The 16075-nt window shown below is 32.6% G+C and overlaps 1 protein-coding gene across 2 annotated transcripts; it reads left to right on the top strand.

Moving 5' to 3' along the window:
- The first annotated feature begins 102 nt into the window (after positions 1 to 102).
- LOC134696169 (OCIA domain-containing protein 1-like) lies at positions 103 to 13750 on the top strand. Of its 2 annotated transcripts, XM_063557828.1 has the most exons (9): positions 103 to 299; positions 1288 to 1351; positions 1775 to 1828; positions 2433 to 2465; positions 3236 to 3380; positions 4042 to 4062; positions 6916 to 7040; positions 10640 to 10906; positions 13592 to 13750. In XM_063557828.1, exons 1-9 carry the CDS (start codon positions 153 to 155, stop codon positions 13630 to 13632), a joined length of 897 nt encoding a protein of 298 aa, XP_063413898.1. In that variant the 5' UTR covers positions 103 to 152; the 3' UTR covers positions 13633 to 13750. The 2 variants fall into 2 exon arrangements, with proteins under 2 accessions (XP_063413898.1, XP_063413899.1); XM_063557829.1 differs by lacking the exon at positions 4042 to 4062.
- Positions 13751 to 16075: the final 2325 nt, after the last annotated feature.

Genomic DNA, 16075 nt, shown 5'->3' with positions numbered 1-16075 from the left:
TCTTACATTTTTTTTTGGTCATTTGAATGTCAGAAATGATGATTTAAAATTTACGGAAACTCTGACTGATCTGCAATCGATTTATTCTAATTCCCGATGAAAGGGAGATAATCGCCAATATTTTTTTGTCCTTGCTCCAGCTGACTTACGAAATGTCGTATAATATGGATAGCAAAGAAGACTATAAAGCACCACCACCTTACAAACAATATAACGAACCTTACGATCATAGAAAACCACCACCTATGCACAATCAACAATATGATCAGCAACAGCGGATGAGACTGGATGATCCAAGGGTTTGTGTTCACAACAAAGTTACATAAACAATGATAAATCACAGGAGTTTGAAATCCTATCAATAAGGGGGTAAAAATATACCAAAGTCGACTATCACAGTAGAGCTGGCTTCTCTCTTCGCTCTACTGTGATAGTCGACTTTGGTATATTTTTACCCTCTTATTTCTAGGATTTCAAACTCCTGTGCATAAATTTTCAGTTATCATTTTGTGTATAATATTAATTTTGAAAGCGTTTACAAGTGACACCAGATGGAATTAACTGTAAAGTGTTATTGGGATAATTTTTTAGAGAGGGGTGCACAATACTAATATACCAGTATTGTGATCACCAACTACCTGAGATCCTTGGGTGCAATACACCTTATTGCTATTCCCAGCTGACTCGAGAATCTGTCCCGCTTGAACTTTTGACATCATACAACTTTCTCATTGTGGCATCAGATATTTAGTATTATGACTTCTTAATTTTACGACAAACCGTCTGATGTCCAGTAAAGGCGAACAAATAGTGATAAGGTGTATAATGTATAAGAAACTCTTACTTTGAATGAATACACCTTATTGCTAACACCATTACTTGACATCACTAAAGTTCCTGTAAAATTTTGACGTCGTAAAGGGAAATATCTGACGCCAAAATGGAAAAGTGATTGTTGTATAACGTTAAATGTTCAAGTGTGCCAGATTTCTAAATAGCCATAAGTTGTAAACATTATGACTATTTTTTTTATCTGTGCCAGTATTTATTTTACTGATTGATAATCATGATAATGTAACGTACTGAGTAACAGTGTCAAATATAATTCAAAATTTTGTTTACTTTATTAACAATCTTCTGCAGTGGGGGAAAAAATACTCTTTGATTTCAAAACAATTTTTAATTCATTTGTCATCTCTCACCGATCTGGGTTATACACTTTGCCTCAATCTAGGCACATCAAGCACAATTTCTTAAAGAATAAACTATCATTTTTTTGTTTTTCAGACGTTATCAGAAGAGGAAAAACAGCTTTTGTATGGATGTAGAAAGGATTCTTTTTGGCAGAGAAGTGAGAATATCATTTCAAATATTCAGTGGTGGATCCAGCCATTTTGAAAAGGGGGGATCCAAACCCAGGATAAAGGGGGGGGGGGGGGGGTTCCAACTATATGTCCCCATTCAAATGCATTGATCTTACAAGAAAAGGGGGGTTCCAACCCCGGGAACCGCCCCTCTGGATCCACCACTGATATTTATTTACTTTATACATTTCAAACACAAGAGATCTAGATTTATAGTACACATGCATGACAGATTTTTAATATTGATGTAAACATGATAAAGTATAAAAGGGTAACATGAATCAAGATTTTGACAAGGTACATGTAATATGTAATTTTTTTTTTAGAATGTTAACATTGAATAAGTAGTGGACCCATTTTGTACACCAAACTTTTCTAATGCTTTGATGGATATGTCTGTATATTTTCAGGTCTTCCTTTAAGTGTTGGATGTTTTATTGGTCTACGTATGGCCCAGCAGAAAGGTATGATACATGTAGTGCAATTAAGTAAATGTACTAAACAATATAAGGTTTTATTGAACATGTAGTAAAACAATCCCAACAAAAAAGGGAGTATTTGTTTTTCCATTTTTGTCCTGTTAAAAATAGGTATATTACATTTGACATGTTCATGATGTTTGAGGCTAAATGTTTAATAATCAACATAGAAAACAGTTATCAATAAACAGAATATAAATACCAACAAAAGATCAAAAGGATACAAAGCTACTACAGGATTTCTTGTTCCTGTCCTGGGAGAGGCATATAAGCACATATGCCCCAAAACAAGATAACAAGTTTATGTAAACACCTGACTGTTATACATGTATGCATGCCAACTGCACTTCTTTATTCAATACTGATAACCAATTGATAATTTTATATTGTAATTTTCAAAACAAGCTTTTTTCATTTCCTTTTCTCAATTTTTACAATTTCTCAATTTTTACAATAAAAAATCTTACTGACTTTGTTTAAAATGTGATGCATTAAACTATTATGAAGGACTATATGTTTTGTAGTTTCCTAACTACTATTACTATGCTAATATATGTTCTGACTATAATTTTAAATTTGGGGTTTTCAGGATTTGTTAAATGGTCTGTATGGAAGGATTTTGGTAAGTATTAGTACATTATAACATGCTTAACAATGAATAATAGATAGATAAAAAAGAATGTCAGACTTCATATTAAAAATACAATCCCACACTTATTCACAACTTTGAAATTTACACAACAGAGAAATGTGAGATGAATAGACCACTTTCAAGTTTGTCCTTCACCAGAAAAAAGTTGTCAATTACATGTATGCGCACATTTAGGACATCATTTAACAGATAGATCACCTTTCATCCCTGCACTATTAAGGTTCATCAAGCATCTTAGTGAAAGTCATTGTGCAGGATAAACTAAAAAATTATGTTTGGTCCGTATGTACTTAATCACAATTCCTTAATGATAGGATTGCTGATTGTCAATTATGATAATTCAATTTGACGAATAATTCGTGCAATATAGCATCAATCACCAATGTTTTCCAACCATTCACTCAACATAGGAACTGAAGTGACAATGCCCCTAAACCCACAAGTGATGTTCACTAAAACCAAATTTTTGACGGAAATGCATCAAATTCAAAATTTGTCTATTACTTTATGATGTCAGATTCTGCTATACAAAGAGTATGTCTTTATAAGAAAAAAACAAACAAACAAAAATGTAGAATGTTGAATAACAAATTTAACCTCAAAGTTGCTTAATTTAAAAGCAAAAACAAAAGTGTATGCAACTTCCATGAGTAGTTTATTAACAATATTTATATCTTGTATAATTAGTTAAAAGACATTTAGTATTTTCCATATACAAGTGTTTGTACTATATACTATAGGTGCATTATTTGGAGGCTATGTTATTGGAAAGGCTTCCTTTATACCTGTATGTAAAAGAAGAATTGTAGAACGCTTACCCAACAGTAATTTGGCAAGAGCAGTTACAGGCGAAAAGTTATTAAGTTATGACCCAAGTACTTATGGGTAAGTTAAAGTAAATAGGTGAAGGCTTACCGGTATTAGTGTTTTAGCCCATGTAAATATTTGAGGGTTTAGATTCGGTTTACAGAATAGAGGTGATAGCCAAAAAAGAGAGAGAAAAAAGTACAAAGTGTAAAGATTAGAGAATAATGGGGAAGAAAGAATAAAGAATCAAAATAATGGGGTAAAAAATAAAGAGTAATGATAATGGCATTAGAATTGAAGAATAGAGAAATGAAGAACCTCTATCTAGACCCTCACATATGATAAGAAATACCAAATAGGTAATGGCTTATTGTCTATCCAGTTATAAGTTGTCTCTACAATGAAAAAAAAATATGGATAACCACTTCACTTAAAATATCTGGTTCTTAAAAAACTCCCAATTGCCTATATCATTTTGTGTAAAGCAAATGCTAATCAATTAATCAACTATTTCATGAAAAATCTTCTTATTAGCCATTGGAAAGTTTTTTTAAAAAGTAAAAGTAATTAAAGTTCTAAATTTTGGAAATTTGTTTAAAAGTAAAAGTAATTAAAAGGTCCAAATGTTTTAATTTTAACACTACATTTCAACAATCATTTTTCTACTATCTATGAAAATTTTGCATTTTCTTTCTCCTACCTCATTATAATGTTTTGGAATTATCTTTTATCATTACAGTGATTCAACAGTTCAGATCAAGTAAGCACATCTATTCATCATTCATAATTTATCATCTTTCATATTGTTCATGAGATCATACATGTCATACAGATCAACTTTTTTCCATTTTTAACTTTTAAAAAGTAGGATTCAGTTGGATTTGTTTAGATTGTATATAAATTGTCATCAATTTTGATATTTATCCTTTTGAGATCATATTTTTTTCAAAATTTAAAATTGAATTGAACTATTACTGACTTTTATGTCATTTGGTTTCTGGTTTAGAGTTGTCTGAATGGCGACTATACAGCATCTTCTTATTTTTATATATTTTTCACAATTTTGTTTAAATCCACAAGTATATGCCAATGACAGTGGGCATCACAACTGTTTCCTAGTATTCATCAGATATGCTTGAGATTAAAAATTGTCATCAGAGATGAAGAATGCAAGCTTCTATATTTGTATGTGCATTGATGGATTAAACTCATGATATCATATTGCTTTACTTGAGAATGTCGACAAAATCATGTAAAGCATTCATACATAATGTTTTAGAAAAAAATAATGGAATTTTAGAAAAAAAAATTAAAGCATCAAAGCTCTAATAATTTTTGCCTTTTTGACTCCATGTTTTCCAAGTTTGAACAACATGTGGTCTGTATGCTTTTAAAAACTCTGAAAACAGTCCACAATTACATTTTTTCTTAAATACCGAAATTTATATTACTTGCATTATGAAAATATCTTTTTACTAAAATATGGTACATCTACTATTGGACCAAGAAAGGTAATAAAACATTTCTTGATTACATTTAAGTTCACCTCACCGTTTTTGTTGGAGTTTATGTTGCTCAATCTTTGTTCTGGCTGGATAAAGTTGTGGATCCCAGACTGTTTCTGGCAGAATCATTTAGTAAAGTTAGGGATAAAATAGATTTGAGGAGACCACAGCAACAAATGATAATTGGGTTATGCAGTTTATCAAGATTGGTTCATCTCATGTTAAGAGTTAAACATTGTGTTCATGAGTCAAAAATGTTATCAGTTGACATCAAACCAAATATTGTCAATGTTTATTAGTTTTTATGTTTTGATCTGTTTCTATTAGAAATAGAGTAAATATTGTTGGTGTATGGAATGATTATAATATTAGGTGTACATGTCTGTCTGGTAGGGTTCATATGACTTTGACCACATTTACATGGATCATTGCAATTGATAGTCCTAGACTCCTCGTTTTTATTATTTTTTGGTGCAAACGATACCTTTATGTAATGTTCACTTTTGTATGCTTGAAACAAAATCATCTGACATATTTATGCATGTAAATTTCTATATATTATGCAATCATTTCGTGGGGGTAGCTTAATAAATACTTAGTATAGGTGTCAGAGAGTGAATTGAAGAAAAGTTTATGTAGAATAGTCTTACTTGTAAGACTTATTATGAGCTGATATTGACGGTCAATATTTCATACACGGGAGTTTTTTCTCCTGAACGGGAGGACGGGAGGAGACCCCTGAAAACGGGAGTTTTGTACTCCCGTCGGGAGGTTCCTATGTATGTTGACCGATTTTATCACTGCATATGAGGTTATATACAGGTGTCACCACTGCACTAAGGGTGTTGCAATATTGTTCCACTCGAGACAGTAAAACATTAATATTTTAAAACGCATATTAAAATTAACAGTTAAGAATTGAGAAATATTGTTATTAAAAAGTTAAAGTGTCTCTAATGATTTTTATGATTTTTTTTTTTTAAAGGTATGTAGAAATTTGTGCATTATGCATGGTCATCTTTTTTCAGGACGTCACAATAAGAAAAATTCAGAAGAAACCAAAAAATTTGTCGTCTATAATAAATTTTTAACAAATCATTTGTAGAGAACAGATATTTTACCAGTCAGGAGAAATAATTATCTCACACTGATAAAGAAATGTGAAAATAGCACACAAATTTTAGAAAAGATATTCTCCACCTAATTTTAATGTTCAAATTGTTAACAAGTCCATTTTTTTTTTAAATATAGAATTTAACACAAAATGGGAAAAACAGCCATGACAGTGGTAGAAACTATAAATATCACTCATATCCTTATAAAACAAATATGTTAATTAAAATATTATAAACAATAGGTTTAAGAAAAGATTAGAATTTGTTACATTAAAAGAACACTTTACCAGCAATTTACATTTTTTTTTTTATCCCGTTTGCCTAATATTTTCTTGTCTTCAATACAGGATGTGATACTTCGAAATATTAGGCATCAATATCATGATCATGTAACAATATTAATGCAGACATGTCATGTTTTTTCATGTCAATCCACACCAATTTATCAACAAAAGGCATGCTATGCTTATCAAACAACCAAACAACTTTCACATTGTTTCAAACCTATAAAAAGATGTAATTTCTTATTCTACCCAAGAAATATATTGAACCTTTGCCAAAGTTGGGCTTCTGTTTGGTTGTAAAACCCGGTTGTATGGGATGTACAAGTTTGCAGTCACGTCTGATGAGAATGGGGAGGTTAAATCTGATAACTCATTTAAAGAGAGTGTAACAATGAATGAACCTTTGCACCAAATGGTGGTATTTTAACTCATTTAAAGAGAGTGTAACAATGAATGAACCTTTGCACCAAATGGTGGTATTTTGAAAGGCAAAATGTTTGTCCCATCTGAAATGCCCTCATTTTCCAGAGGCATAATGACATGATTAAACCATCCAATTTATATAAACATTACAAGTACATACCATGCCAGAGCTAGAAAATTGTTTGAACAATTTTTTGTTAACATATTTCAGACATACAAAACAAAATTAACAAATTATATATACAATTACATACATGTACATGAATACAATAATGATATTTTTCAGTTCTGCTGGGAGCAGTACAGAAACTAATAAGACACAAAATGGAGAAGAAATATATACAAACGCTAACTTGGATACAAATACTAGACCTCAGTATGACCTAGATTCAAGGATGTCACAATCACAGCGTAAGTGACTAGTGTGGAATCATTATTAGTGGGATACCAATTTTCATGTATTTTGTGGACTACATTTTTAAATGTTCAATGAAGCATACATTTTGTATTGGCCTGATTATATGCAGATTTCGGAAAAACCACGAAATCAAATATCTACGAAAATACAAATTTCACTCAATCCACAAATATTGGTACCCATGAAAATAAATGAATCAACCACCTGGAATCAACAGTAGTAGGGAATCATTGAAATTTACAGCTCATAACATTTACATCCATATACAGACATATCAGTTTCTATTTAACTTGTCCAACAAAGTAACTACGCATTTCAATGGTTTGTATACGACCGCAAAAAAATTTGAAATCACATATATTGATATCACGTCATCTTCTTCCGAAGACATTTGGTTTCCAGACAATAACTTTAGTATTAGTAAATAGAAATCTATGAAATTTAAACACAAGGTTTGAAACCACAAAAGGAAGGTTGGGATTGATTTTGGGGGTTATGGTCCCAACAGTTTAGGAATTAGGGGCCAAAAAGGGACCCTAGTTAGCATTTTTGTAGTTTCCAGACAATAGCTTGTATAAGTATATTGATCTTTCTGAAATTGTTCCACAAGGTTCCATATCACAAAGGGAAGGCTGGGATTGAGTTTGGGGTAATTGCCATTTCCATAAAAGCAAAAAATACTGATATGGAAGGAGATACACACCAAAACTGATGTGTAAATTATTATATGAAGTATTGTGCAATCGCAGGAAATCTCCAATTGCATAGAATTGCACTATTGCACATAATTGCACATTAGCAAGAAATCTTCAATTGCATAGTATTGCACTATTGCACAGTATTGCACATTAGCAAGAAATCTTCAATTGCACAGTATTGTGCAATAGCAAGAAATCTTAATTGCACAGTAATGCGCAATAACAAGAAATCTTCAATTGCACAGTATTGCGCAATAGTACAATATTGCACAATAGCAAGAAATCTTCAATTGCACAGTATTGCGCAATAGCAAGAAATCTTCAATTGCACAGTATTGCTCAATAGCAAGAAATCTTCAATTGCACAGTATTGCGCAATAGCAAAAAATCTTCAATTGCACAGTATTGCTCAATAGCAAGAAATCTTCAATTGCACAGTATTGCGCAATAGCAAGAAATCTTCAATTGCACAGTATTGCAAAATAGCAAGAAATATCCAATTGCACAGTATTACGCAATAACATAATACTGCCCAATATCCAGAAATCAAAATTGCATAGTATTGCGCAATAGCAAGAAATATCCAATTGCAGTCTTGCACAATAGAAAGAAATCAACATTGCACAGTATTGAGCAATGGCATAGTATTGTGCAATAGCAAGAAGCAGTCTTGCACAATAGAAAGAAATCTTCAATTGCACAGTATTGCGCAATAGCACAATATTGCACAATAGCAAGAAATCTTCAATTGCACAGTATTGTGCAATAGCACAATATTGCACAATAGCAAGAAATCTTCAATTGCACAGTATTGCGCAATAGCAAGAAATCTTCAATTGCACAGTATTGCTCAATAGCAAGAAATCTTCAATTGCACAGTATTGCTCAATAGCAAGAAATCTTCAATTGCACAGTATTGCTCAATAGCAAGAAATCTTCAATTGCACAGTATTGCGCAATAGCAAGAAATCATCAATTGCACAGTATTGCAAAATAGCAAGAAATATCCAATTGCACAGTATTACGCAATAACACAATACTGCCCAATATCCAGAAATCAAAATTGCATAGTATTGCGCAATAGCAAGAAATATCCAATTGCAGTCTTGCACAATAGAAAGAAATCAACATAGCACAGTATTGAGCAATGGCATAGTATTGTGCAATAGCAAGAAGCAGTCTTGCACAATAGAAAGAAATCTTCAATTGCACAGTATTGCGCAACAACACAGTATTGGGCAGTAGCACACTATTGCACAATATCACAGTATTGTGCAATAGCACAGTATTGCACAATAGCCATGATGGCAAGAAATTGAAAATTAATACAATTATTTCAACCCATTTCAGAGTTTTGAGATCTTTCACCACATTTATTTTGTGTCAGAAACCTATATTATGTCAAAAATTTGATCACAATCCAAATTTAGACAGTCTCAAGCTTGAATATTGTGTCCAAACTTTCACCAACTGTTCAGGGTTCGACCTCTGCGGTCGTATCAGGCTGTGCTGTGTGAATCATTTTATTTATATATCCTTTGTAGACGGAATGTGTTATTGGATAGTGTAGTCCAACCTCCCTTCTATTCATTTGTCCATCCATGGTCTGACACATGGTACAATAACTCAAGCTTGCTTTAACCAATGATCATGAAATTAGGATTGACAGAAGAAAACTTTGTTTTGATTTAAAAAAAAAAAAAAAAAATTGCCATTCCAGAGTTATGTGACTTTAACCCTCAGATTTAAGGCAATTATTCATATATTGCTTTCTTACTCCAGAATGCAAAGATTGATTTCAACAAAATTTAAAACTATTGTTCTGATTATATTGCTATAATGATTTTTCCCTTTCGATTTTGGAAATTTTCTGCTTTGTCTTTCCAGAGTTATGGGTTTTTAACTTTTAACTTTTAAGTTTTTCACCTGTTGCACCATAGTTATAACATATTTTATTGTTTAAAATGTCAAATGGATCAGACAATTTTTACAACTTATCAACATCTTCTACAAAACAATAAGAAACATACACATTAATCAATGAACGCATCATAAAATTATACTAACAAATAATATAAGCATAAAGACATGAAAACAAAAGGAAAGTTGTTGAAACGAATCAATGGATTTTACTTAAGTACATATTTTGCAATATAGATTAAACTAACAAACCAAATTGTAAGTGTGTAATAATAAAATGTGCAAGTCTAGTCTGGTGTAAATATAACTTAAGATTAATAAGTTAAGCGTTTCTCATAATTCTCCGTGGGATATATAAGTTTAATGAAAAGGATGTTAACTACACAACAATGGTATGGTATGTTACACCATGATATATATATATAACTGGTGAGCAAAAGCTTACAGAACATCTTGTTTTAATAGATAAAATACACATAAGTGTTAGATAAAGTTGGATTTCTGAAGGCAAATATTTTCAATACATTGTACCTTTAAAATTTAAAGAAGAAAAAGACATGGACATAATACAAGTAATTTGGGATCACTAAATAATAAGTTCGAAGCATTTGTAACAAGCATGGGTTAAGGTTAAATGTTTTATAAACCTAATTAATGTACATTTCTTCCTTGTGAAGAGAGCAATACTTCAATATATTTTAAGATATACTAATGAAACTAATATTTCAAATATCTAATTCCCCTACATTAAATTTTAGAAATTAATTATTTCTCAGAACTTTCAAAGATGATGTAAAGAAATTCAAGGATGGAGTTGAGAAATCAAGGATGGTGTTAAAGAATTCATAAATGGAAAACCTCCTCATTTGATTAGGTCAAGACAATACTTCTTTCTTGCTAACTTTGAATCTTAGTACATGTACATGTACTTACAGGACAACAAAGTTTTACCAGTAACATGTTTTTTTATTCAGCTGACCAGCCGCTACAAGAAACACAACAACCTGTTAAGAAATCAGTCACATATGATGATCTCAGACAGATAAGTAGACAGAAAGTTACACCATTACCAAGACAAGATATGTATCCATCAAGGTTACCAGTGTATCCTGATAACGACAGACAAAATAAAGACAATGATAGCGGTTTTTCACAGAGGGATGATTCTTTTAATAAACAACCACAAGAGGATGAGGAAACACGTAGTAGACGTAGAAGACCACAGTTTTCTCCAGATTCAGGTGATTTAATCAAGGACATTATTTACCTGATCACTTTTTTGTGTATTTTTCCTTTGATCTAGTTTTGTGATCATTTTTGTCGAGCCTGTGACTTCTGTCGCAGAAAGCTTGACATAGGGATAGTGATCTGGCGGCGGCGGCGTTAACTAAAACCTGGATGCTTCATACTTTGTATATAGATGCCTTATGTAATGAAGTTTCTGTCTGTCATATGTCCATTGTCCTTGACCTCATTTTGATGGTTCAGTGACTACTTGAAAAAAAAGCTAAGATTTTTTGTAATGTTAATTTCTTTCTTATTATGAGTAATAGGATAACAATATTTAGTATGTGTGTGTCTTGCAAGGTCCTCATGCCCGTCAGACAGTTTTCATCTGACCTCGACCTCATTTCATGGATCAGTGAACAAGGTTAAGTTTTCATGGTCAAGTCCATATATCAGATACTTTAAGCAATAGGTCTACTATATTTGGTGTATAGAATGATTGTAAGCTATACATATCCAACTGGCAGGTGTCATCTGACCTTGACCTCATTTTCATGGTTCAGTGGTCAAAGTTAAGTTTTTGTGTTTTGGACGTCTTTTTTTCTAATAATTTATGCAATAGGTCAACTATATTTGGTGTATGGAAATATTTTATGATGTATATGTCAGTCTCGAAGGTTTTATTTGACATTGACCTCATTTTCACGGTTCATTGAATTGCTCAATGTAAAGTTTTTGTGTTTTGGTCTGTTTTTCTTAAACTATAAGCAATAGGTCAACTATATGTGTTATATGGAAGGATTTTAAGGTGTATATGTCTATCTGGCAGGTATCATCTGACCTTGACCTCATTTTCATGGTTCATTGGTCAATGTTAAGTTTTCATGGTTAAGTTTTTTTTCTTGGATACTATAAGCAATAGGTCAACTATATTTAATGTAAGGTGTACATGTCTGTCTGGCATGGTTCATTTGACCTTGACCTCATTTTCATGGTTCATTAGTCAATGTTTAGTTTTCCTGGTTAAGTCTTTTTCTTAGAAACTATAAGCAAGAGATTCAACTATATTTGGTGTATTGAATGATTGTAAGGTGTACATGTATTTCCAGTTTGGTTTATCTGACCTTGATCTCATTTTCTTTGATCATGTTAAGTTTATGTGATACTTGTAGTAAAGCTTTATAATTGGGACTATCAACATAAAATCAATGGTCAGTAAATAAGGCGAGACATTTCAGTGTGTGCACTCTTGTTCATATCATGCTACTTGCTTGAGATAGAAAATTATCGCTATAAACTATGGATGCACATGCCGTTGTCAATGTAAACATCAACGACGTCGATGTCATAGGAAAAATAGCGATAAACAGATTATCAATGGTCTTTCAAAAAGATAAAAATACATGATACTGATTTGCACTTCATGTCTTTCTGGAATAACCTTCATCATATTTGCTTGAGTCAATGGTTTTGGAAGACAAATATATAAGGTATTTAAGAATAAAAACCAAAAAGGGAGTGATGAGAAAAGCCAAAATGGTTTACATTCGACTTTGCCTGAGGGAGTTGCAACTTGCAACCTTAGTTGTAATAGTATAAAGGTTAAGATAAGATAACTTTATTAGCACTAACACATTAACAATAAATTGTTATGGCAACAAGATATAGACGAACTACAATAACATATGTACAATGAGTGACAGTGGATAAGTAGGAGAGAAATATAAAAAATCAAGTAACTTTTGACAATGAGTTTCTCACCAACAAGCATTCATTGAAATAGATCACAACAATTTTTAATACTTTTGGGGAATTACTATTTAGAATTGATATAAGCAAGTTATATGATAAAGAAAGTAATTTGTTGTTGAATAGAACATTATTTAATTTTTTGGAACCTCCCCTTTTTTTGACGATTAATGCTTTTAGTTGGAACACACACACACACCCTTAATCCTGGGTTGGATCCCCCCTTTTAGAAGTGGCTGGATCCCCCCCTGAATATCACCCTCTTTCAACAGATAAAGTATGAGCACTTATCCATAGTATATTTATGTTGATATGCCATTATGCAGATCTTGAAATGTGAAAGAAAATGGTAATTGATGAACAAAAGAGATATTGGATATATATCAATGATTCATAAACTTTTTAGTATTTAAATCATATAAAAATATCTATAGGTCAGGGCCGAAACCAATGTTTGAAGAAAGGGGGCTTTATTGTTCTCATAGTGTAGGAAGGCAATTTTTTTTAATATTATGCAAAAAAAGATTTTTTTTTCAAATCAAAGGTAAAGTAATTCCTCATTGCCAAGCCTGAATTCCATCACTGTAGGACAACAGACTTTTTTTAAGCCTTTATTGTCTTTACCATATTGTTTTTAGCCTAGACAACTGCTAACTCATACAAATATTACTTTGATACTAGTTCATGTATAAACATGTTCAAACTTCTAAAGGATAAAATTATTAAAGTATAAAATGTACGTATTGCATTTGCACTGAAAGACCTAACATTTTCACAAAAGACTAAAATTTTGGAAAGGGTATGTTGCAGATGATTTTAGAATGTCTGGCGATTCTTCTAACCTTAGACAAGCACACAATACTGTTGCAGGCTATAAAGTATTGTTTGTATATATCTGAATGTTTCACCCTAAATATAGCTATTCAAAAAGTATATTCTCTTTATTTCAGGTGCAAAGAATCAGTATGGAGATGTGTGGGATAAAGCTTAACAATATGAATGTACAGTTGTAATATATTGGAGAAGAAATGTGTTTGACAATGACTGAACCCTATCGTATATGATGCATTATGGTTGATTTATATAAAATAGATATAATTGTTTTAAAATTTTGATTTTTACCTCTGCTAAAAAGATGATAGCAACTTAACTATTTGCGATTCCATATCAGCTGCAAATAGACACAAATAACAGACAGATATTGCATTCTGATGCAAGTATACTTATAGTGGGGCGGCTTAGTACCGAAATTTGACAAAATCATGCAAATTGTGATACAAGCAAGGGATTTGGCATAGACGTTCATTAAGAAGTACTTTCTCATATTAGAGGGGTAGCCAACATGTTTTCGATTTTTTTCGCGGCGGCCATCTTAATTCAAAATTGACATTATTTTGCTCAATCTTTGACATTGAAAAACTGTCCTTACCATTTTAAACGCTATATATGTCATGAAAACTATTTGAAATACAATAAAATGACATGAAAATATGTCAAACAGACAACAATTGTAAAAAACAATTCACCACTTCCGGTTCGTGTCGAAAAATCTTGGTACACTCAAGTGAAATAATAGTGGTATAGATATATGAAAAAAAAACGGTTTGGTATATCGATAATTATGTTAGATATGCTGGAGAATCGATCAGTGTAGTATTCTACGATATTTTCCGATGTATTCCGTTTTAACAGCTACATGAACACAATATTGTACAGGTCAATCCAGCTTTGTAACACTTACATCTACCAGAACAAGTTTTTTTTGCAGCCACATTTGTGTAACTCCTGACAAGATGCAGCAATTGCTGCTAATTGTGTCCAATAAGAAATCCACTTTCCATCTGCGTTCTCCTTAACCCATCCCCAATCATCAGGACTAGGTAGATGTTGATCATGTATGACTGCCTGTCTCCATACATGGCCACCTTGGTATGTAGCTCGTTTGGTATGCTCAAGCAGTGCACCTCTAGTTGGTAGAACGGTGTCATACTGTCTTTGTTTGCGTGCAAACAGTTCAAGTCTGGGTTCGTTGATGTCAAATGTTGTTGTAGGTCTGTCGTACATAACCACAACAAATGCCTCTATCAACTCCATATCAGCGTCGCTGACCAATTCAGGTTTCTTACTTAATCTTTCAAAAACCTCGGTTACATCATCAAATATTTCCCACGTCTGCCATGCCGATTTCTTCCCTTTTCCATGAAAAGCGGAGACCGTGTCACATCCAGTAAAAGCATGAAAAAATGGCAAAGCTTCTGATTTAGGACCAAGAGCATGATTAATTTCTTGAATTTGAAGCCATCTAAGGTCTTTTGCTTTTCCAAAGGCAACCCAAAGTTTTTCTATTTGAAGTGTTTTGAAAAGTGACACCGCCAAAACCTCTACATCAGTGTCTGAGCTGAATATCAGTGAAGTCTTACACCCTTTTTCAGCTGCACTTTTGATATGAAAAAATATCCTTGTGTCTGCTTCCTCGTTATTACACGGACTGAGATCATCATGGTCATCATCAGAATTTGTCAAAACTTTTTCGTCTTAAGTCACAAAATAATTTTGTCAGATTGAATCGAGCAAATTTTGTCGGCAAGGAAATAAAACAATTCCGTTTTGTTTTCGTCCACTCTAAGGAAGCTTGACCAAGCTTTCGGAGTCTTACTGGTGCCGACAACTTTCCTCCTGGATGCAGCACCCCTCGCTTTACGTGTTTGTGCTTTAAGACTGTTTTCTATGTAAATATCATAGATAACATCTACTCTGGCATGTTTTGAAGCAAGGTTGATAATGTACGACAAAATCACATCTTTTTCGTATCCATCAAAAGTGTATGTTCCATGCGGTGGTATTGAATTGACCATAGCCGCACCATCAACAAGTACCATTTTTGTCTCATGTTCATCTCTGGGTAAATTTCCCTTAGATTCTAGGATTTCCATTAGCTGTGATTTGACGACAATATTGATTTTTCCACTTTGAGACAAAGATGGAGGAAATTTCTGATTTTCGTGGCTGAAAACTCTTCCAAATCGCATTGTCTGCTTTGGCAGGATATGAAAAGCCTTGAAAACAAAATGCAGTCTTCTCAGGCGAGGTCAAGCTTGCTTTTTGTTCCACGTGAACTTTTCTTTGGTTGGCGACTGAACAACGGAAAATTATTTTTCTTAATAGGCTCATAGATGCTTGCCGTGTTCTGCATTCTGTTTCTCAAGTCAGCATACTGATTGCAACTTATTTGTTTAATTTGTGACCGTTTCCCTGTGTCCGCTTGTATAATATCTTTACTGTCTATCTTGTAAATATCTTAAGAATCCTCAAGAAATGGATTTCCATAATCATTCATGACAGTCTTAAGACTTCTCACTTTGTCAATGAAACCTTTTTGCATAGACTTAGAATTATCATGATGTCTATCATCTGTGTTCTTTCTTCTGGACGAA

The sequence above is a fragment of the Mytilus trossulus genome, chromosome 14, assembly GCF_036588685.1.
Source record: "Mytilus trossulus isolate FHL-02 chromosome 14, PNRI_Mtr1.1.1.hap1, whole genome shotgun sequence".
Taxonomy (NCBI): domain Eukaryota; kingdom Metazoa; phylum Mollusca; class Bivalvia; order Mytilida; family Mytilidae; genus Mytilus; species Mytilus trossulus.
The sequence above is the reverse complement of the archived record's forward strand: the minus strand, read 5'-3'. Positions and strand labels throughout refer to the sequence as shown.

Bases quoted from the DNA above. Each gene is read 5' to 3' on its own strand.
- LOC134696169 (XM_063557828.1), top strand. From the start codon at position 153: ATGTCGTATAATATGGATAGCAAAGAAGACTATAAAGCACCACCACCT. The intron at 1,352-1,774 runs GTGAGAATATCA...GTATATTTTCAG, and splicing joins GGATTCTTTTTGGCAGAGAA to GTCTTCCTTTAAGTGTTGGA. The intron at 4,063-6,915 runs GTAAGCACATCT...GATATTTTTCAG, and splicing joins GATTCAACAGTTCAGATCAA to TTCTGCTGGGAGCAGTACAG.